Source organism: Dioscorea cayenensis, chromosome 5 (genome assembly GCF_009730915.1).
Source record: "Dioscorea cayenensis subsp. rotundata cultivar TDr96_F1 chromosome 5, TDr96_F1_v2_PseudoChromosome.rev07_lg8_w22 25.fasta, whole genome shotgun sequence".
In the NCBI taxonomy this organism is placed as follows: Eukaryota; Viridiplantae; Streptophyta; class Magnoliopsida; order Dioscoreales; family Dioscoreaceae; genus Dioscorea; species Dioscorea cayenensis.
Window position 1 is genome coordinate 26,697,345 of NC_052475.1, and position 21,376 is coordinate 26,718,720.

General features: G+C 33.6%; 3 protein-coding genes across 4 annotated transcripts; 2 read left to right on the forward strand and 1 right to left on the reverse strand.

Annotated features, from left to right (window-relative positions):
* The first annotated feature begins 2,846 nt into the window (after window positions 1–2,846).
* On the forward strand, window positions 2,847–6,769 carry LOC120260450 (protein LAZY 1-like). The gene is given in 6 exon segments (XM_039267927.1): window positions 2,847–3,038; window positions 3,208–3,274; window positions 3,502–3,531; window positions 3,533–4,200; window positions 6,109–6,388; window positions 6,543–6,769. Coding segments are annotated over 6 exon segments (1,071 nt in total). The 5' UTR covers window positions 2,847–3,032; the 3' UTR covers window positions 6,563–6,769.
* A 947-nt stretch (window positions 6,770–7,716) lies between these two features.
* On the forward strand, window positions 7,717–10,792 carry LOC120260323 (ABC transporter I family member 11, chloroplastic). 2 transcript variants are annotated; one of them, XM_039267753.1, is made up of 9 exons: window positions 7,719–7,949; window positions 8,740–8,819; window positions 8,927–8,978; window positions 9,064–9,197; window positions 9,767–9,881; window positions 9,995–10,081; window positions 10,162–10,210; window positions 10,347–10,431; window positions 10,552–10,792. In XM_039267753.1, exons 1-9 carry the CDS (start codon window positions 7,785–7,787, stop codon window positions 10,628–10,630), a joined length of 846 nt encoding a protein of 281 aa, XP_039123687.1. In that variant the 5' UTR covers window positions 7,719–7,784; the 3' UTR covers window positions 10,631–10,792. The 2 variants fall into 2 exon arrangements, with proteins under 2 accessions (XP_039123688.1, XP_039123687.1); XM_039267754.1 differs by lacking the exon at window positions 10,552–10,792 and having other exon boundaries at window positions 7,717–7,949; window positions 10,333–10,419.
* Window positions 10,793–10,859: 67 nt separating this feature from the next.
* Window positions 10,860–16,813, reverse strand: LOC120260322 (sphingosine-1-phosphate lyase). Its single transcript, XM_039267752.1, has 15 exons — window positions 16,539–16,813; window positions 16,404–16,449; window positions 15,717–15,865; window positions 15,551–15,610; window positions 15,191–15,415; window positions 14,961–15,102; window positions 14,130–14,180; window positions 13,914–14,005; window positions 13,100–13,226; window positions 12,459–12,474; window positions 11,744–11,851; window positions 11,593–11,647; window positions 11,374–11,520; window positions 11,225–11,303; window positions 10,860–11,144 (listed from the first exon to the last, which is right to left on the reverse strand). Exons 1-15 carry the CDS (start codon window positions 16,724–16,726, stop codon window positions 11,022–11,024), a joined length of 1,608 nt encoding a protein of 535 aa, XP_039123686.1. The 5' UTR covers window positions 16,727–16,813; the 3' UTR covers window positions 10,860–11,021.
* Between the last annotated feature and the right edge of the window lie 4,563 nt (window positions 16,814–21,376).

The window sequence follows — 21,376 nt, forward strand, 5'->3', positions numbered from 1 at the left end:
TACAAACTTATTGGTAGCAATTATTCATTCTGTGGGGAATATAAAAAAACCATAAAAAATACAAAAGTGCAAATATAAAACCTAAAAGAATTTAATCCTTGACCTTTTGGGATGGATGTGTCATAGATCTAGTTTCATTTGTTTGTCTCTTGCTATCTAGTCATCAATTTGTTGCACATATTCGAACCATCTTATCTTCTTTTTCTAAGTTTATATATATGATATATATATATTTGACAAGATAAGAATGAAGAGGGATGTGATTGATAGGTCTCTTTACCTACAAAACTTACCATGCATTGGTTCACTATTGGCCCATCCCATGTCCATATGACAAAAAAATAATTATATTTTTTTAAAAAAATCAATATATTTATATTAATTATATTTACATACATACATATACTACGAATTCCAAATTTTTTGTTTTTAATTTGAGAGGAGAATAAAATACCAAATATGTTATTCTTAAATAGTATATATATTTATTCTTTTTTAAATCATAAAATAGTATGTTCAAATGTTTAATACATATATATATATATATATATATTAATATAGCTAGTGTATAAAAAATAAATTATTGACAAGTAGTACTCTATAAAAAATCTCTCGTAAATATTGAGCATTCTTTCTCACAACTAGCGTCAAGGATGTATTCTAACCCTAAACTTGGTTGATCTATTGCATTGCTCATGCATGGTTTTTCAGACCCTTGACTATTTTGATTGCAACTAATTAACTGTCTAAAACCACAACAATTTTGTAATTTTTTATGAGGTTTAAGCCCTAAACCATAAATTAACATAGCAAGTGCACAATCGGGGATTAATTTAGCTTGATCTTTAATGACTTTTTTAATATTAAGGAATAATCCCCATAATCCTAGACCTAAAAGGGCCACATTAAAAACACTTCCCTACATGTTTCATCTTTTCTCACCACTTAATAATTCATAACTTTTCTTTAAAATTGCCCAAAAACAGAGACTTAAATATGATTTTATCATTATTTATATTTTGTCCAAAAGTAAGTCTACAAAAGCATTCACAACAACAACCAAAACCATTTCAAAAATGTCATGTTAATGTTATCCAGAAAAAGTGATAATTTGCTAATATATATAGTATTAAATATTTTACAAGTCTTCCTTATAATTAAGTAATATCCAACAATGCAAGCTAATTAACTAGATTAATAGTAAAAATATAAATGGCTAGTTACGGAATGAGAGAGGGATCCACATGTAAACTCAACTAATAACACTGCCTTTATATCTAAGTTTAAAGAAGGTCATGTAGCATTTGTTTTGGAGCATGACCATCGCTTGTTATTTCCATTGCTTGGTGTGTCATTTCCAACAACCAAGTGATATTTTGGGGTTCTACAGATGAGCATATATATAAATATAATTAACTTGATTGGATATAGACTGGTTGCAATTAGAGTTTGAATATCATGAAATATATTATTGTTATTATTCAATTTAATCAACAATAGAATTTATTAATTAAAGAATCTTGAGGTGAAGGTGATGGTGAGGGACAAGTTGACAATTTGTTCTATAGTGAACATAAACTTAACAACACATCTTTTCATTAAAACATTATTATGAGATCATATTATTTATCAAGGACGCATCAAATAAGATGTGCAATCAAAGAGAAGAAGACATGCTAGCTTTGTGAGATAAGGACTTGTGTGATTAGCCTACAATGAAATGAACCACATATATATAATTTCTCTTCAATTTAGCTAGACATAAAGTAACATATATATATTTAAATATATATGTATGTATGTGTTTAATTTCAAAGGTTATTGAACTTATTTGTTTATTGTTTGATAAATGCTTACGTTATAATAATAATAATAATAATAATAATAAATCTTGGGAACAATATTGTCGGAGAGAATATAAGAGAAAGTATGCATGTTAGGCTCACTGGCGATTTTAACTATTTGAAGCATTATCCACATGTCTGCATGCAAATGTGTTTATTAGCCGCAGAATTTGCTGGCATTAATATATGGAGATGATCAATTGGATCTTTGATGTCAAACTTTTAATGGGTTTTTATCATATTTTATTTCACTGTCTCATCATATATATATATATATTGAAAAAAGGACTCTAGAAAGCTATATATATATAGAGAACCCATCATCTAGGGACGTCCCTAGATTTCAAATCTCAAGGGATGTCCCATAGAAATACTGCATCGGATAATCGGCGACTCTTGCTCATTATGAAAAACGATGAAAACGCGTTCTACGGTGTTATCTGATGATCGTGAAACAGTAAAAAGTGTACAGATGTTTATATAATCAATCAGCCCATGGATGATGATCCAGCCAAACTAGATTTAAAAACATCCCTAGATTTAAATCCCAGGGGACGTCCCTAGATGATGTTTTCCCATATATATATATATAGATATATATTTTATGCTTATCTGTTGCATTTATTTATAATAAATATATACATAGAGCCACATGATGACTGATGAGCTAGTTCTACTAAACAAGGTAAATTAATAAACCTTATTATTATTATTATTATTATTATTATTATTATTATTATTATTATTATTAGGAGAGTACGTAAAAAAAAGAAATAAATTGCATGTAATAATATATATAACAGTAAAAACGCAAAGAATATTAAATGAAACTATTTACTCACATGGTGCAATCAATTAATTTCATGCACGTAGAGTGCCCCGGGGGAGAATGGGTTAAGGAATAAGGAGCCCACAATCCCCATAAACACACATGATTTGATATACAAAAACAGGGTACAAAAGAGAAGCTACCTCTCTGGCTCTTCCTTCTTGTTTCCCTCTAACCACCAATCCCACCCCTCTCCTAATTAAACACCACCACCCTATCAAAACCCTTCTTCCTCCCATACACCACTCACTCACTCATTTAATTAATTCACTCACTCTTTCATTCCAAATAACACACTTTGTGTTTTTTGTTCTAGCTCCCATTCTTCACAATTCCCTCCTCATCCTAACAAGAAGAAGATGAAGGTGATCACCAAACTCTCTTTCTTTCTTTCTTTCTTTTTTACATTACAACAACAACAACAACTACTACTAATAATAATAACATTAATAATAATACTTCTCTTGTTTATATTATCATTATATCATTGCCATTGATATATATATATATATATATATGTTTATTTGCTTATAGCTTCTTGGTTGGATGCACCGGAAATTTCGGCAAAACAGTGGCGACATGTTCAAAGATTTCGCTTCCGGTGAGCTTTATATATATATATATATATTCAGTTGGTTGACATAGTGATTTTACTTAAAAATTTTAAATATGATTAAAAAAATCACATGCAAAGACCTCATCCCAAGACAAACATGTGGTGGATTCAGTGGTACCACTTTAAGCGGGATAATGTGAAAAGTGTTAGGGCGCATGATAGTGTTGAGGGGATAAGTGTTTGCTAAAATGCGCTGACTGTCTCTTTTACAGCTCAAGCTTGTAACTGTCTTCCCGGGCCGTGCGCCTCTTGATTACAAGGCCCGGCCGCCGGCGAGGGATCTTGGCCTCCTGGAGGCCGTGGGAGAGGATGAAGGGGAGCTCTTCGACTCTGGTGCTGTGCTGTTCGGTGGATTCCTCACCATTGGAACGCTTGGATCCGCTCCGATTCCTGAGAACTCGTCGGGATCGGGGGAGGATGAGGATGAAGAGATCCCTAATGGGATGGCTACGCCGACGTTTGGGGTTCCGTCGGTGGACGCGATTGCTGAGAAGGGAGCGGAGGCGACGACGGAGACGGATCTGATGGTGGTCAGCGCGGAGATTGAGAAGGTTCTGGCGGCGGAGGCGGAGAAGGGGGTTAACGGCGGTGGAGCGGCACGGATCTCGTCGGCGAGGGCGAGCTATGCCAGTGGGAAGTCGGTGGCGGAGGCGTACCCTTTGCAGGGGTACTTGTTTGGATCGCCGATCGAGGTGGCGGAGACGAGGAGGGAGAGGAGGGCTTCGTTGGGGGAGCTGTTTTTGAAGACTAGGATGGAGGAGGAGACGGGTCCCGGCGGAGAGGGGAGAGCGGCGGCAACGGCGTCCGCGGCCGCTGGGAAGAAGGCGGTGAAGCGGCGCTCTGCAGCAAAGGCCTCGGATTTGGGTGGCGCTGCCGATGGATCCTCGCCGGCGGAAACCAAATTCCACAAGGTATGTTTTGTTTTTGTTTTTCATTTACACCCCCGAAAACTATTAGTATTTTTAAGAGCTTTTGTTCTCAGAAATTTGGATCTTTGATTCTTTTTCAAGTGCAAAAACTTCTTAGGCTATCAAATGATTGAACTTCGAAATAAAATAAAAAAAGGAAAAGAATAAAATACTGCTTTTTTTTTTAACGACAAATATATAATTCAAATCGTCCGGATCTGTTTTTTTTTCCTTTATTTTTAGCAGATGAAGTATATGTTTGATTCTGATTTTTGAAATAATAGAAATCATGTTTTGTTCGTAAAAATCCAAACTTTATACATTTGGACCAAAGTGTGAGATTTTATATTAAGCTTCAAGGCTAGTGTGCAATTAACTTAACTATTATGTGATTTATTTCTGAGGAACATCCTTCAAACTTAATAAAAATACCAATTTTCTTGTTTTATGTCTTCCTAGTGGAAATGTGTTAGCAAATATATCTCTTTTCACAGTACTTCCTTCAAATCATGACTTTGTTGTTGGTGAGATGTTTGGACGGTAGAATTTGGAAATATGTAGCTCTAAATCCTGATTAAGTGTTAAAATGTGAAATTTTATCATTAGCTTCAATTGTGAGAAAAAAATTCATTATAAGCACACACTATTTTGGGTTGTTCTAATAACTGATTATAGATTGAACTCAATTCTAAATTACCCCAAACTCTTGTAAGTGTGGGTTTAAGGGCAACTACCCATCCCTTTCCATATATCCATTAGAAGGTACTTGCCATAGCATCTCTTTCATATTGAGCATCAATCTTAGTGCTATGTTGCATGGCAAACATCTTGTACTTGTTTGGCTCAATTGATACCTTACCATTGATGGAGAAACTTTGAGAATTCCTTTCCATAAAGTCATGCACTCATGCTTGGCTGTTCCCTTATCTCGGGAAGTGCTAGCCCACCATGGCCTCCATTTATGCCATCTTCTGCGGGCCCATCCATTTGAAGTATCTGCATCATTGTTCTGCTTGTACTGATTGGGATGATGGGTGAATTTTGGCAGGATTTTTTCTATTTGTTGGTGCTATTGCACCATAGCAAATAATCACATGTCACTAGATTGAAGGATCTGATCATTTGTTTTTTATTGCTTGGATTTTTTTCTTTCTGACTTTTATCAGTTCACTGTTACTATGTTCAATTCATAGCTCAGATAATTTGTTGAGAAATTCTTGGATGAAATGCCATCAGTAGTCGAGATAATCACATTTTGATATATTAAACCTCATTTGTTTTGTTCTATCTAGTTGTATTCTTTTTGCTCTACTTGTTTCACCATTATTATGTCTCATTCCTTAGTTCTACCACATCTTTAGTATTTGTTTGGAGATTCTTGAATGAGTGAATTGTCATTGATACTCTAAAAAGATAATCAGAAGGTAAATCAATGAAACGTCTTAGACACTATAGAGATATTCACTTTCACCTTATCTAACATAATTTTATGTTTTTTCTTTTCTCGTTGCATTCTTATTGGCTTTACTTGTTTCACCATTAGATGGGTGAAATGTCACTAATACTCCAGAGGTTGATAAGTTAAATGAATGAATGTCGAATTTCACTGTTGAGATGTTCACTTTCACCTTATCAAACCTAATTAATTTTATTTTTTTCTCAGTTGGAATTTTTCTTTTTTCATATTACCATGTTCAGTTCATAGCTTATTCATCAGCATTTTATTATCTCTCTGGGAATATTTGGTGTCGGATGAGTGATTCAGCATTGATACTCTAAAGGATAAGAATGTGAATGAGTTGATGAATGAACAAATGCATGTGGATATAATGACACTGTTGAGCTTTATTTATGAATTATGATTGACATCTTTCCAGCCTCATCATGAATTGTATGACTTCTGCATTGCAGATCCTGCAGATATTCCACAGGAAGGTTCACCCAGAGAGCACATTGACCACAAAGAAATCTTTCAAGGCCATCAAGCAAGACAGTAGGGAAAATTCATCCCGTGACGGCGGCGATCACTCTGGTGTCATCAATGTGGATCACACACTAACTGATTCAAAAAGAGCTTGTAAAAGAAGGGCCATCCCATGCTTCAAGTGTGACTCAAGCAGTCCATCTCTTATGGTGGATGGCAATGATCCGAATGGGACTCGCGAGTATTGGATCAAGACCGACGCAGATTGTAAGTTTTCATTCACTACAACTTCCTTTTTTTTTTTTTCAAAACATGAGTCTTGATTTGGATGGTTTATTCATGATCTTGTTCAGATTGAATTTTTCTTTTCTAATTTATATTGAAAATTTTTTGAGACTTTTGATTCTCATTGGCAATGTAGACTTGGTGTTGGAGCTGTAGAAGGAGAAAGAGCTCTCTGCATGGAACTGAAAAGACAAGAAGGATTATAGCCCGAGTGATATGAGCATGAATAAGTATTGTGTTTAGTGTGCTAGTATTACTTAAAGAGGGCTAGTTAAATACTTATTAATGAATGATATTTTGCCCTCTAATGTGGTTGCAATAAAAATGAAAACCGCTTCTCTCTATGAAATGCTACTTTGGCTACTAAGGGTTCCTTCAATTCTAGTGATGCCTTCTCTTGCTTGTGGATGGTGTTACATAAGCGTGGCTTTGTATTTTGTGAGCTTACTTTGTTCAATTATATTACCCAATTGGTTTGAAATTATTTTCATATTTATTTGTTTACCTCTTAGCCTATTCACGATGTTGTTAATTTTGTGCATACGCTTCACATTAGTGCACATTTGTGATTATTAATCTTAAACGGGGATGTTTATCGTCTAATGTGTAAAAAAAATGCTAGATGTTTATCGTCTAATGTGTAAAAAAAATGCTAGAGTATGGGATGATCTCGAGAGGGTTTATTCTTTATATTTTATTTTATTTTTTAAAATAAATTTCTCATTTGACAAGAGAGTTATATAGTATCACTAAAAAATAATTACTTAAATATTTTAAATAAAAATAATTTTTTAGTTTCTATTTTTCCATTTTTTTAAAAAAATCTCAAATGAAAGTTCGGAATTCTTTACATGTAAGGTTTATTAAACAAGCCAAATAGCCAATCCATTCATTAATAGCTTGAGTTTGATTTGCTAAAACTCATTTGAGTGATAAATTAGTTGAACTTGGGTCATCATTTTAGGTTTAATTAAGTCAGTCAAAATTAAACAGACCCAACTCATTTAACAATTTATACATATATTAGTCTATTGTATGTTGTATAATAATTGTAAAATATTTTATATTTATTAATAGTTTATATATAATAATAAATTTTATTTGAAAAAGAAAAACCCAATTATAGGTTTTGAGTTCATTGGAAAAAAAAAGTTCATTTGCAAATTTTATTTGTAGTAAGGATACAAGGACCTTCACAAAATTTTCTCATTTATTTTTCTTTAAAAAAAGAAGAGAAAAGAAAATAGATAGCTAGCTCCGCAAACGAGTCGCATGCGTTATAATCGGATCGGATCTATTTGGCAAAAAGATCCGACCCGTTTGTAGTTGAAGAGCTCTTAGCCTGAAGAACTCCACAACCACCCTCAGTTCATCCCCAATGCCGGCGATGGAGGCCGCCGTCTCCTTGTCCAATCTCTCACGCTCGCCATCCAAGTTTCTCCGGACTACGATCCATACGAGCTCCCGGAACGCTTCCCAGCATCTCGGTCCTCTCGGGAAATCTCGGGTTCTGAGCCTCTCTGTTCGGCATTCTTGTATTGAAGTATGCCTCCCTTCGCTTACCGTCCAATTTAATGCAGGAATTACTTGCTTAATGCGTTGATGATTTCTGGAGTTGTAGTTTGTGATTTAGGGTTTGTATGATAACAGGCGAACGTGTTCTCTGGTTTTGTTGGAACAATTTCTATGGTTTGGATTTCTGGTTGTATTTTAGGGTTTATATCTTAGAGTCATTTTTGGGTAATTTCTATTCATGAGAAAGTGAATATGTATATATATATATATATAAAGGAGCTAATATTATGGTTGTATGCCACTAGGAGTGTTTTACCATTTTTTTTTCTTTTCGTAATTAGGATTATATGATACATAATATGAAGCACATTCACTTGAATTATCTGTTTTCTGGCACAATGAATATAGAGGCTAATCACTCTTTGAGTAAATTTTTTTTTTTCTTTTAGAATCATGGAATATTTCTTAATGTATCCAAAGTTGTTGCACTAAAATGTCATTGTAACATGAATAAGTGAGATATCACAGAATGCTTGTATTTGTTGTGATAATAGTTAAAACTACAATGTTTCCTTTCAAAAACAGTACTCTAAACACAAGCACCAAATGAGTATTTAGTCACTTATGGTCTGGTCTTGAAACACTTATCATGTTATCATCCATAGCTTCTTTTGTTTTACCTCTCTAGAACTCGGTAAGTCTCTTGAGTTGGTTCATGCTCAAACCAAATTATTTCTCAAGATAAAACCTGTAATACATTTCGGTGATTTGTGCAAGAGAATTGAATGCTTTTGTGACATTTAAGTTGGTTTTTCAAGGTAAAGAGGGTTAATTATCGGCCTCCTGGGACTCAGCACAACCTATTGAATGATGTTAGCTTTTCCCTTCCAGAGAAAAGGTATAGAATAGTTATGACGTAAATTATTAGTAAGCTATAAATATCATTAAAGCCTATGATTTTATCAATGCCTCTTGATAGATTGATATGTCTTCTGTTTCCTGCAGCTTTGGCTTGATTTTTGGACGAAGTGGTAGTGGTAAAACCACTCTGTTGCAGGTTTTCTTTCAATGCGTATCTTTTTCAATGACAGCTTCTTGCTAAGTTTACTTCCTACTAAGTTTATTTCCTTTATCTGTTGCAGCTTCTTGCTGGACTTTCAAAGCCTACATCAGGCTCAATTTATGTTCAGAGATATGGAACAGATGGAAATGCAAACTCTTCTCCTGAGAGTTTGTCATCAGAAAGGGTGGGCATTGTCTTTCAATTTCCTGAGAGGTGTGGATAACTTCCTTTCATTTTGTTAACTTTATTAACCCTGGATGAGAGCCATCAAAGTTTTCAGTTTTACAGATAGAGTTGGAATTGTTTTCAACTTCCTGCTAGACACTGACTGTTACCTTTGATCCCATAAGTTTTAACTTATTGTAGATCAACAACCCCAATGCCTGCCCTTTAGTTAAACAAGCAAATCATTCAATGTGGACCCTTGGAGAGACACTAATGATAAGATGAGCAAAATGCCAATCAAATTGGACACAGTTTGGTTGTTACAAACCATTGTTGGGTTGGCTTTGGTGGAGTGTCTTCTTCTAACTAGGTGGAAATTTGTGCAATTGGATAGTTTCTGACATATATGATGCTAATACAGTTGCAAAATACATGTCAGAACATATTGGCAACTTCATTCAGTAAGAAAACTTTAAAATGTTGTCCTGATTATGGTTTTTTTTTCTTATTCTGTTAAAAGATAACTGTAGTTTGGGAAATTTCCTGGTTCTACATGAAATTTGGTTTTCTTAGTTATTATATACAACTAGTGAATTGATAGTGGCAGTAGTTTCTAGGTACTTTTTGGCGGATACTGTACTTGAGGAAGTAACCTTTGGGTGGCCAAGGCAGAAGGCAGATCTTGCCATGAGACAACGACTTGCTCTGAATCTCCAGTATGCGATCAACTCAGTACGCAATCTCCAGCAAGCATTTCTCTGCAGTTTGAAACCATTTCTATTCTCTGTTTATCTGTCATTCATATACTTGTATCATAAGCTGAAGTTATTAGTCATTTATTTCAGGCTGGATTGAATACAATTCCCTTGGATGAAGACCCACATTCTTTAAGTGGTGGCTATAAGAGACGCCTAGCCTTGGCAATTCAATTAGTAATAATTTATTACAGTCACTGGTACATATGTCTGTGTTCACCAGCATTGCAGTTTTGATCTCTAAAAGTCTTTTGCAGGTTCAAAAGCCAGATCTTCTTTTGTTAGATGAGCCTCTTGCAGGCCTTGGTATGTGCTTAAAATATACTTATTTCTTTCTGTTGCAGCTTTGACTTGCAGTAACTTAAATCTTGAAACATTTTTTTATAGTTGCTTTTTCTTTGGATGAATGATAGCTCATTATGTTCCAGTTTTGTGAGTCTAGATTGGAAAGCTCGTGCGGATGTGGTCAAGCTGCTAAAGCATTTAAAGAAAGAGCTAACTTTGCTTGTTGTGAGCCATGACCTTAAGTATATATATTCCCCCATCTCGCATTCCCCGACTTTCCCACAAAGAAAACAATTTCAGTTTTTCTGTTCTCAGAGTGATTCATTGAATTTCTGCTGATTTTGGCAAATAAAAAACTGCAGGGAACTCTCAGATTTGGTAGATAGATCATGGAGAATGGAAATGGGAGGAGTCCTGAAAGAGGAACCTTTGCCAATCTGAAGTTCTACTCATCAAACAGGAATTCAATCAAAGAATGTATCATCGCAGTGCTAGGAGCCTCAATATTGTGCATTTTTTTCTGTGACAAAATTGAGTTCAGTACCATTGCACATATTTGTGAAATAAGAAATGAAAATCAATTGTCAGCACATGAGACAATCAGTTATGTTGTGTAATGTCCCATGATATTAATGATACGTTTTTCATAATGTTACCTGAAACATGTAAGTGAATGAAATCATCTTGCTAAATAAATATAATTGCACATGGCGGACATTATATGGGACATATATAAAAATTCACTAATCATGGGCAAATAGATCTTCAATGAGAATTGGATGAAAAGATTACAAAAGTAAAGTTTGGGTATCAAGACGCCTCCAGAAAAGAGCTAGCAAGAGTTGTCCATGAATTCTACCAAGAGATCCCGTACAATGCCTCTATCCGGCATCTTCCCTGCTGCACCATAGATTGGAGCAGAACCCCCGCTAATCGGACCGGGGTTTTCTTTAACCTAATTTGGTCAAACCAAAAAAGTGAGAAAATTAAATTGCAAGGAAATATTTCAAAAATAACTTGTAAAAAGGCACCCACTGTTTTCGCCGACTCCTTAAGATCTCTCAGGAAGTCTTCAAAAACTGGAACATGCTGAAGGGTCACACAGATATGGAGGCTGGAGAAAAATGATCAGTTATTGTGTTTTGACAGGTTGGTGAAAGTAAAACATTAATAATCAAACCTACCTGTCAGGTCTTTGCATGGCATTTAAGTGCCAGCCTTTTGATGACATTTGATCATTGACTTCGAAAATATTAACATCATTGGAACCGAAAGCAACAACTGTCATGTGCGGTTTTCCAATTACAAACAGCCCTTGTATCTCCTCAATCCTGTGATGATTAGAAATTGTAAGCAATAGGCAGACATTGTTTAAGACCTGTACACAGAAGAAAGTTAATTACCCTTTCTGTATGTTTTTCGATGCTTCCATGATCTTTTTTGTATTCTCCAGGTATCCTGAAAGAAGGAATAGCCTAGTGTGACAGGAAGAATGAAGATAAAAAAAGGACTTCGTTTTTCAAAAAATGGTAATTGGAATGCCATGATTGTTACCAGGAAGCCCCAGTGACATCATCGCCCCCCAAGCCCCCGCAATAAGCCCACCAGGTCTGCTTCCAGCCACAGTAGGCGAAACATACAGCCCACCTGACCATTCTGTGACTGCAAGAATCCAGACGATGAACGGAGTGACAAAAGCCAAGATTGTTGATAATTGCACAGCTTATTTTTAGCAGTTAACACTGTTGCTTGAAAATCTCAATAAGCATGTAGTTGGATGTTTTTAAGCATTTCAGAGTTTACTCATAGAACCATTGCTAGAAAATGCTTGGGAGAAATTTCTGACTACATTCCAATACATAAGCATAGCAAGAGATATATCCAGCCTTGATATTGATGTCTAATTGTGTAAATACATGACAATTTTGGTTTGGCAGGTTACAATGATGCCTTGGTTTTTAAAAATGATGCCAGCTTAATATTTTTGGGAGACTAACAGGTGTGTTATAATGATCTCTTCAGAGTGTAAATATACACATTTCAAATAAATGCATTTGAAAGCATGCTTCCACTATGCAAGGGACACATATTAACAAAAAAAAAAAAAACAGTACATATTAATAAAAACTAACAGTAAATAAAATAAATAAGAACTCATTATGGTACAATATTGATATTCATTTCATATGAATGTTTAAAGAAAATACTTAATCACAGAAATCAAAGAAATGGTTGCATATAGCATCACTGAAATTTTAAAAACACATACCAGCTACAAATTGGTGCTGTTGTGGAGATGGAAGAGGAACAAGCCGCACAACAACCACAGAGATTAAAAAGTATTAGCACCTAATCACTAAAGATGAGGTAAGAAAGATAACGCATGTAAGAAGAATAAAAAAGATGCTTGTTCCTTTAGCAAGAGAATGCTAGCATTTTTTATTTTTTAAGCATTGGGGCATGTTCTCACAACCATTACAAGTAAGAAATGTGGGTATTGTCGAGTTTTGCCATTTATTGAAGTTAGAAAAGAAGATGGTATACATAAGGCTTGCCAGTAGCTACAACACAAGCAGGTACAATCTATTGGAATACTTGAAAGAATTTAAATCCCAAATAGCCGAGAAGGTAAATCAGAAGTTTATACATAATTAAAGAAAGCCTAAAAAGTGTTTCCAGAAGCTAAGAAAAGTCTGCAGGTGCTTTTACCAGACAGAAGCTTAAGTCAAACAAGAACAAATCCATAGTAAAAACAGAACCAGGGAAAGGAGTTATGATGTCAAATATCAAATACATAAAAATAGATTCAAATATCTGAGAACTCAAATGCAATCATTATCTATAGAAGTTAGCTCAGATGCTTCCCAACCAAAGAAGATATTACAGAATCTTCAACAAATGCTATAATACCTTCCTAATTTCATGATTCCTGTAAAGAACTATACTTGTGCCCTTGGGAGCCAGTCCATATTTGTGAACATCTGTTGAAATTGATGTAACACCTTTGACAGAAAAGTCGAAAGGTGGAATTGAATACCTACATTTAAAAGAAAATAATCAGAAGTGCTCATAAAAGACGAATAGACTGCAGCAAGCCAAGCTAATAAAATGTCACACATAGACATGAGCAATCCATTCAAAAACGAACTTGACAAGAGACAGTAATTTAAAAAAATTAAAATTAAAAATCAATCCACTAAAGATACTGGAATATATGCAGAAATAAGACCGCAAATAGAATTAGCGCAAATAATATGAAATTCATCCACCATTGACCAATATAATAATTAACAATAAATATATCATTTCATGGAATTTGACAATAAGAAAAAGAACCAAAGAGTTACATATTCAGGTTAATCTGCATGGTAGAATGACTGGAATTCTTGCATTTTGTTTGAAAGCCTGAGTAATCAGGCTATTACAGAAGTTATTTACATCTAATTTATGGCCCTCCCATGTTGGCATGGATATATGTATCATTAGGCTAACTTTCTACACCAACTGCTTTCATCCAGAAAATAAGAATGGTTCCTTAAGGGAAACCTCAGAAATATTAACAATCTCAACAACCTATAGAGACCCAGCATTCTTGAAAAGTTTAGTCTTTAGTGGAATTGCACCAATGTGCAAGTTATCAGACTCATAACAGCAAGATAGACTTAGGCCACCAAGACAAAGGTCAACATGGAAAATCAAGAAATCACAATACAACTTAACATACCCAAGCTGGCGAGCAAAAGGCAAAACAAAGCCACCAAGACAAAGGTCGACATGGAAGCAAACACCATAACTTGATGCCAGTTCCCCAAGCTCCTGCATATAGATCATAAGGATAGGCGCGCATGACTACTTGTGAAGAAAAAGATCAACTAAAATAAATTACAGCAGGACAAATTCACATGACATTTGCTATAAAAATAAGGGTGAAATGGCATACTTCAATAGGATCAATAATCCCATGAGGATATCCTGGAGCAGATCCAACAATCTGGCAAAATTAGAAAATATGTTGGTTATTGGTAGGAATTACAAGTTGACAAGAATGCAGCCAAATAATGGCATTTGGAAATCCAAGCGCAGATATAACAATCTGCATTGTAGAAAGCATGCAGCTTGAACTCTAAAACTCTCACAAAACTATAACAATTTGGCCAACCCTTTACCAATACTTTACAATTTCTAAGAATGGCATAGGCAGAGACACTTGGTCATTCATCATTTCAACTTTATGTTTTGAGCCAGAATCCATTAACTGAAAAGACCAAAATTTCTAATTGCCAATCAGTGTGACTCAAACTACAAAATGGGCCATAAAACATATAGCTCACCAGAAAATCTTAAGAATATGACAGACAAGTCTCAAACATTTGATGATAGTGCTCAAAAGATTCTTCAATAGAAATGCCTCCTGAAATTTATTATCATTGCTTTACATTTGTTTAAAAACCAATTGTAGATAGAAATATTTCAATAACTGTCAAGACTTGTCCCTGTTATGCATTTGCATAAATTATTACAAGAGTCAACCTGTGCAAATAAAAAAATTTCAAAAAATCAAACAATCACATCTTATAGCTTATATGGCAAGCAAACACAAAGATAACACACACAAACAAATGAGTCTGCATAACACCCATGGGTTGATAATCTGAAACAGGTATTGGCACTATTGTCATTATTTCAAAGCTTCAGGTTCTAAATCAATCAGGTTGAAAATAGAAATGACCAAGCAATACATCTCCATGTTGATAAAGAAAAGCTTGCTTACCAAAATAGTGTTATTATTAATACATCGTCTAATCCCTTTCACATCTGCAACAAATTCTTTGTTTACAGGCACACGGCAAACCTTAATATTAAGGTATTGTGCAGCTTTGTCATATGCAGGATGTGCAGACTCTGGAATTATCCTGAAAATAAAAAGAAAAGAAATATCACATTGAACAAACTTCGGCATCAGCAGCATAGAAGTATAGAGGACAGTGTAGCAAATCTAACATTTCTGGTTTTTTAATTCCTCTTTTTGCTTTCATATAATCGCGTGATGTTTTCACAGCCAAAATGATGCTTTCAGTCCCTCCAGAAGTCATGTTGCCACATATTTGTCCCCCAGAGGATTTCTCTTTGCTGCCAAGAAGTGCAGCTGCCATCGCAACGACCTCTGACTCAAACCGTACAACACTTTTAAATACATCCGGATGCAATGGATTAGTGTGTGAAAACCTGAAATGGCATGATCACTGTGACAACCATTTGAACTTGCAAAAGACAGTAATAAGAGAAGGGAATATTGAATGTCATGAACATGAATGCCCTAGAAAACAACAGATCCATGTTGCATCAAATAAAAGGCCTTACAATGAATAGGCCTCATTTGTCAGTGAAAAATGGCCCTCTGACTGACTTCCACCAATATAGCTGCAATACATACATCATAGTCAATGTCAAAACATTCAATGCTCATAAATCATTTCAAAATGGTTCTCAACCATAACTAGTCTGAGACAGACATTGCTAAACATACACTGTTCCAGAGCATTTGCCTTGCCAAACGCCATCCTTATTTTTCGCATCTCCCAAATACTCAATAACCTCTCTTCCAAGCCCAATATCTGGCAACTCAGTTCTCCAGCCATCCTTGGACCCACTCCTGGCCTGTAATTGCTCCACTACCTAACATATATTTCAGATTAAGTTTATTAACAAACCTCATTCATTTAAATGTACAATCAGTACAGGAAATAGAAAAAGGAGAAAGCATTTCAGTTTTGCCATAAATCATCCTTCAAGAATGTACAAGTATCAAGTACTCTTGCAACAGGAGTCCTTCAAATATACATATAATCTAAAGCACTAGGTTTTCAACAATAACCAACAAAAACAGCTCAAGACTAATCATCCAGCAAGAACAACACATTATACTGAGCATCTAAAACAGACCCAAAAAAAAAAAGCCACTGTGTTGTGGAAAATAGCAATTTCAACCTTTGAATTGAAAACCTCAATTCAGGGTACACATGCCAAAGCTAACATTAAACAAACTTATCTAATCCTTCAAATAGGATCATATGCATATGTAAGCAACAATCTAATTATCAAAACAGATTCATATAGATCAAAGAACACTACAGCCTTTCCACTCCCTTGCACCACTCACACCAAACCTCCATCAATCAAAGAAGAAAACTCATAACAAAGAACAATCACCAACCTTTTTCTTCTCAGATTCAATGTAACTATTCACTCCAGGAATCAACCTGCTCAACAAACCAAAACATCTCCAACAAAAATTAATCCACGAAACGAAATTAAATCAAACCAAATACAATAAAATCCAAGAACTCACTTTACAGCACCCATACCAAACCCTAGAACCACCCCTTTGATTCCCTTCTCCTGAAGAAGACATACGATCGAATGGAGAACCTTGGCGACGAGCAACGCAAGCAAGGGCCCAACAACGAGCACGATCGGCTCATACTGCGATAGGAGCGAGTTCGCCGAGCTCCGGTAGCGAGCGATGCAGGCCTCCATCTCCGGCGAGAAGCAACCAAAGAGTGGCGAACAGAGCAATGAACGGAATATTTTATCGGATGAGGGAAACGAAGACCAGAATCGGGAAACGGTTTCCCATTTGCACCGTCCTTGTTGATTCTTTTGACGTTGCTTTCACGAGTCCGGTTTCTCAACACTTGCGGTGTGATTACCGCCCTCCTTCCCAAATAGTTTACCGGATCTCGAAGAAGGATCCGAATCAAATCATGTTCTCTTACTTATTAAACGATAATTGAACTATTAAAAAAAGTCTTTATGTATATATATATAGTGGATTTTTATTTAAAAAATTGTAGTCAAATGTTTGGTTAATAAAGCCTTTGTCATATTTTTCATGAATTTTGATTAATTTTAAAACTAATATAATTTTAGATGAAAAAAATGTAATGCTATGAAATGCTACAGTGAAATTAAATGACTGCAATAAATATTTTTATAATATTCATGTGCTAAAGTGATATATATATATATATATACAATTGAAAAACAAATAATAGATTCTTTTATAATAATTAAAATTCTGAAAAAAATAGTATCAAGATAAAATGTAAGTGATGGAAAATATATATAATTTAAAATATCAATAAAAATTACCTCATTAATAGAAAATCAATTTATTTTTTATTTTTTATAAAAAACTTTGTGATATGAAACTTTTTATATTTACTTATAATTAATATTTTGATTAAAAATTTTATATTTTGACGAACAACGCTTTAATTTATTAGAACCAAGTTTTTTATACTCTGTCATATAAAATGAGAATACATGGTCACCTGGTTTATTCACATTCATTAAAAAAAAATTGGTGTTAATAGTTTATATTTCATTAAAATAACAATAAACTAATGTGAACTATTGGATATTTTATTAATAACATGGCATATTAACACATTCCATATATTAAATGTTTCAGATATTATATATGTCAATCACCAAAGTCTGGCATTGTATTATGTAGACCAACTAATTTAATTTCATTCATAATATTGGATCACGGGTCCGGATCCGAAATACAAAGGGCCTTCTTTTTACTCACCGCGGGTGATTGGAACACTCATGGGTTTCAATTTGCTCACACGCTCTTCCTACTTGCTTTTTCTAAATTGTTAATTTCGTGTCTTAATCCAATAAATGTTATCACCAATAATCCCTATTTATTAACATATACTCTTGTTTTTTTTATCATATTTATTAGAGCGAAAATTTTCCATTTTGTCATTTTACTAATTAGCGAAATAACCAAAAAAAAAATAACTCTTTTATACGTTACATTTTTTGGAATTATATAACAAAATATACTAATATAATTATTTTTTATTTGTTACTTAACTTCATATTTTAGAATATTTTGTTGGGATATCAACACAAACTACTATGCTTTTAATAGTGTGAATGATAAGAGGCTATATTTTTGACAGCTTGTTTTGGAATTGGTCAGCTTGTGGAACACCTAAATTATTGAGGTCATTTAATTGGTTGTTGAGCTAACAAGCCATTAGAAGTAATAATTCCATTATATAAGTACAAGCTTGATTTTAATTGTAAATTGTGTGGATACCTTTTCTTCTCATTATTTTAAATGAATTTATTCTTATATCCAAGTTTTGTGTAACATATATCAAATGTACAACTAAAGTATGATTGATTATTTACTAGTGATGTCAATTGGTTTTTTTGTGGAGACATCGTTTGAAACAACTTTTAATTATTTATTTTTAATATTTTCCTTATGTCCACATAGGTTTAGTGGTCGAGATTTATGATATGTGAATTATTATTGTAACTTTCCCGTTGAAACTTTCAATTTTAAGATTAATTGAGAATTTCGATTTGAGGTGTCATATTTATAGTTACATTAGAACGAGGATTAGAATTTGTAAAACTGTGTTAATGCCATGTTGCTCTTAAGTTTTTAATTTATGCATAACATTTACACTATTGTGCAATTTTGATGCATACTGTTTATTACTTACATATAATAGTGTTGGGGATTGGATGACTGTAATAATGAGAACCCACAATGATGTTTGAGTTTTTCAACGAAGTTTATGTTCACAGTTCATGTCTATGTATATTGTAGTAGCATTGTTTATATATATTGTTCACATATATGATCTTCTATACGGGTGCATTCCAGTTAGCCCTCATGATTCTCTAGATGTCTTGTGTGGCTTCTTGTGCGAGCACACACTTCCCCACACAATTTTTTGGACATGATATGCATCTTCATATACGGTTGTGAGCTTGTATGCTTGCACGTATGTTTCCCTAAACCTTCAAATAAAGCTCTAAAAACACTTCAAACCCTCTTTAGTGTTAGAATGTGATATAAACCAGCAAAACAAGCTAACAACATGATTTTAACATGAAAAGCCCTTTAACATTGAAGAGAAAAATCACGGAACTCCTAAAACCTCTTAACCATTTCACTATATCAACAATGAGATAACAAGAGGGTTTTCTCTAGATACAACTAGAGGTTAATAACAAAAAGCATAACAAGTCAAGAATTTACTCTCAACAACACACACCATTACTCAAAGATGGATAATAATGATAATAACATCAAAAAAAGATCAAATCAAGTAGGTTATGAGAGCTGGCAGCAAGGTTTCACCACTCTAAATCTGGGCACGAAATCCAGTACTATTTTGCCGTCCGATCATCTTACTTGCTCTAACCTTCTTGCTTCTCTTCATCTTCTCAGTTTCATACCCTCTTTCTTGTTTCTTTTTTCCTCACTCTCTCACTTGGTTTTCATTAGCTTAGTAAAATGGTCACTTTGCCATCAAGTAGCTCCATAGTTGATGTAGTTTTTTTTTTTTGTTTAATTTAAGTAATGTGCTGAAGCCCAATTTTATTGCTAGCTCACAAATGGACTGAAGCCCAACAAATAGTTTATTATTTTTATATAAAAGTCTATTGCTTTCATAAAACAATTTTTTTCTATGATATATTTAGTGGGATACTAATATTTAATTATGGTTGTTTTTCTCAACCCCTCATTGTTTATACCCACACATGGGTGAACAACCCCATGCACGCTTCTTTTCCTTCGTCTGGTGTTTACCGAAGTATTGATTCTATCTGTTAAAGTTTTTAAGAATAAAGAACATTTTGAGCATGAGTTGGCTTGATATACACTATTAAGAACAATTATTATTCATCTTTTTAAAAGAATGACAAGCAATGTGTTAGTGCCTCATGTAACGCAAGGGTTTTATGCAGCATGTATGTTCATACCTAATGCAAAGTTATAATAATAATAATAATAATAATAATAATAATAATAATAAATCCCTCTACGCTCACAGCCCCTATGGCATCCATCTATTCAATCATACTTCATTGAATAAAATTATCAAAATAAATTCAAAATATTCACCTAAAAAATATAAATTTTTGATCAATTTTTTTTTTTTTTTGATAAAAGCGACACGCACCAAATTTAAAAACATATAAATATATAAAAATATATTAGTTACGGTGTAATAATCCACAAGTTAATTACAATTGAATTAGCCCACAATTTAAAAGAATATATATAAATTTTCATCTCACATGTGTGTACATTTATTGTAAAAAAAATAAGGAAAAATCTCTCATTTATAACTTTTTTTCATTCTTCTAAAAATATGTACCTTGATAATTAGAGTCTACATAAAAATAACTTTCACTTAAAAATAAAATAAAAAATCATCTCTAATCAATGGTACTTTTGAAGCAAAGGACATGCCCAACCACGTGAATCAAGCCTCTGAAAGCATGATGATGTTCCCATTGATTCATGACATCCTGATTTCAATCCTTTTCAATCCCTTCAAATGTTTTTTAGCCCATTGTCTCATCATCTTAATTTTCTGTGGGATGTGTTTTCTGTCTGCTAAATTCTTGTGTGCTAATAAATTCTTTTGTCTTGACTCTTCATCCTTTGCATGCATCACAGGATCATCAAGTTGGTACTTGGTAGTTCTTTATTATTTTAAATTTAATATTTTTTTAATCGACAGAAAATGGAGTAAGTAAGCAAAGTTCGATTTTTTTGTGTATTTTGAAGTTATGTAGACTGTAGAGTTCTAGATTCTATTAATTGAGTTTGTAGAGTTTAATTAATTATTAGTTTATTACCCCTACAATGATAAAGGCATAGTTCATTTTCCTTCTAAATCAAAAGTAGAGGGTTTAGCTTATTTTTAATGCAGTAGTTGGACTACGGTTCTACCCATACACATAACGAAAAGAAAGAAATTTAAGATAAAAATAACATGTTTTTATGTTATTTTTTTTATTATCATATATCTTAAGTCACAAAACTAATTATTACATAAACAAGAGTTTTTGAGCATTACACCTAGCAATTCTGAAAATAACAACTTTGATTAAAAAAATAAACACAAATTTAATAGCACTGGTAACTCTAAAAATACATGATAATTAAATTTATTTTCAAGCAATTCATTATAAAGATATTTTTGAAAACATTAAAAAGTCGAAGGGATTTTAAAAAACATTTACACTCATCAATTCCAAAGCTAATGACTTTGAATACGAATAAAAAAGAGTTTGAATAGAAAAGAATATTGCTTTAATATTATTTTTTTATATTTTTTTTTAATTAATATGAAT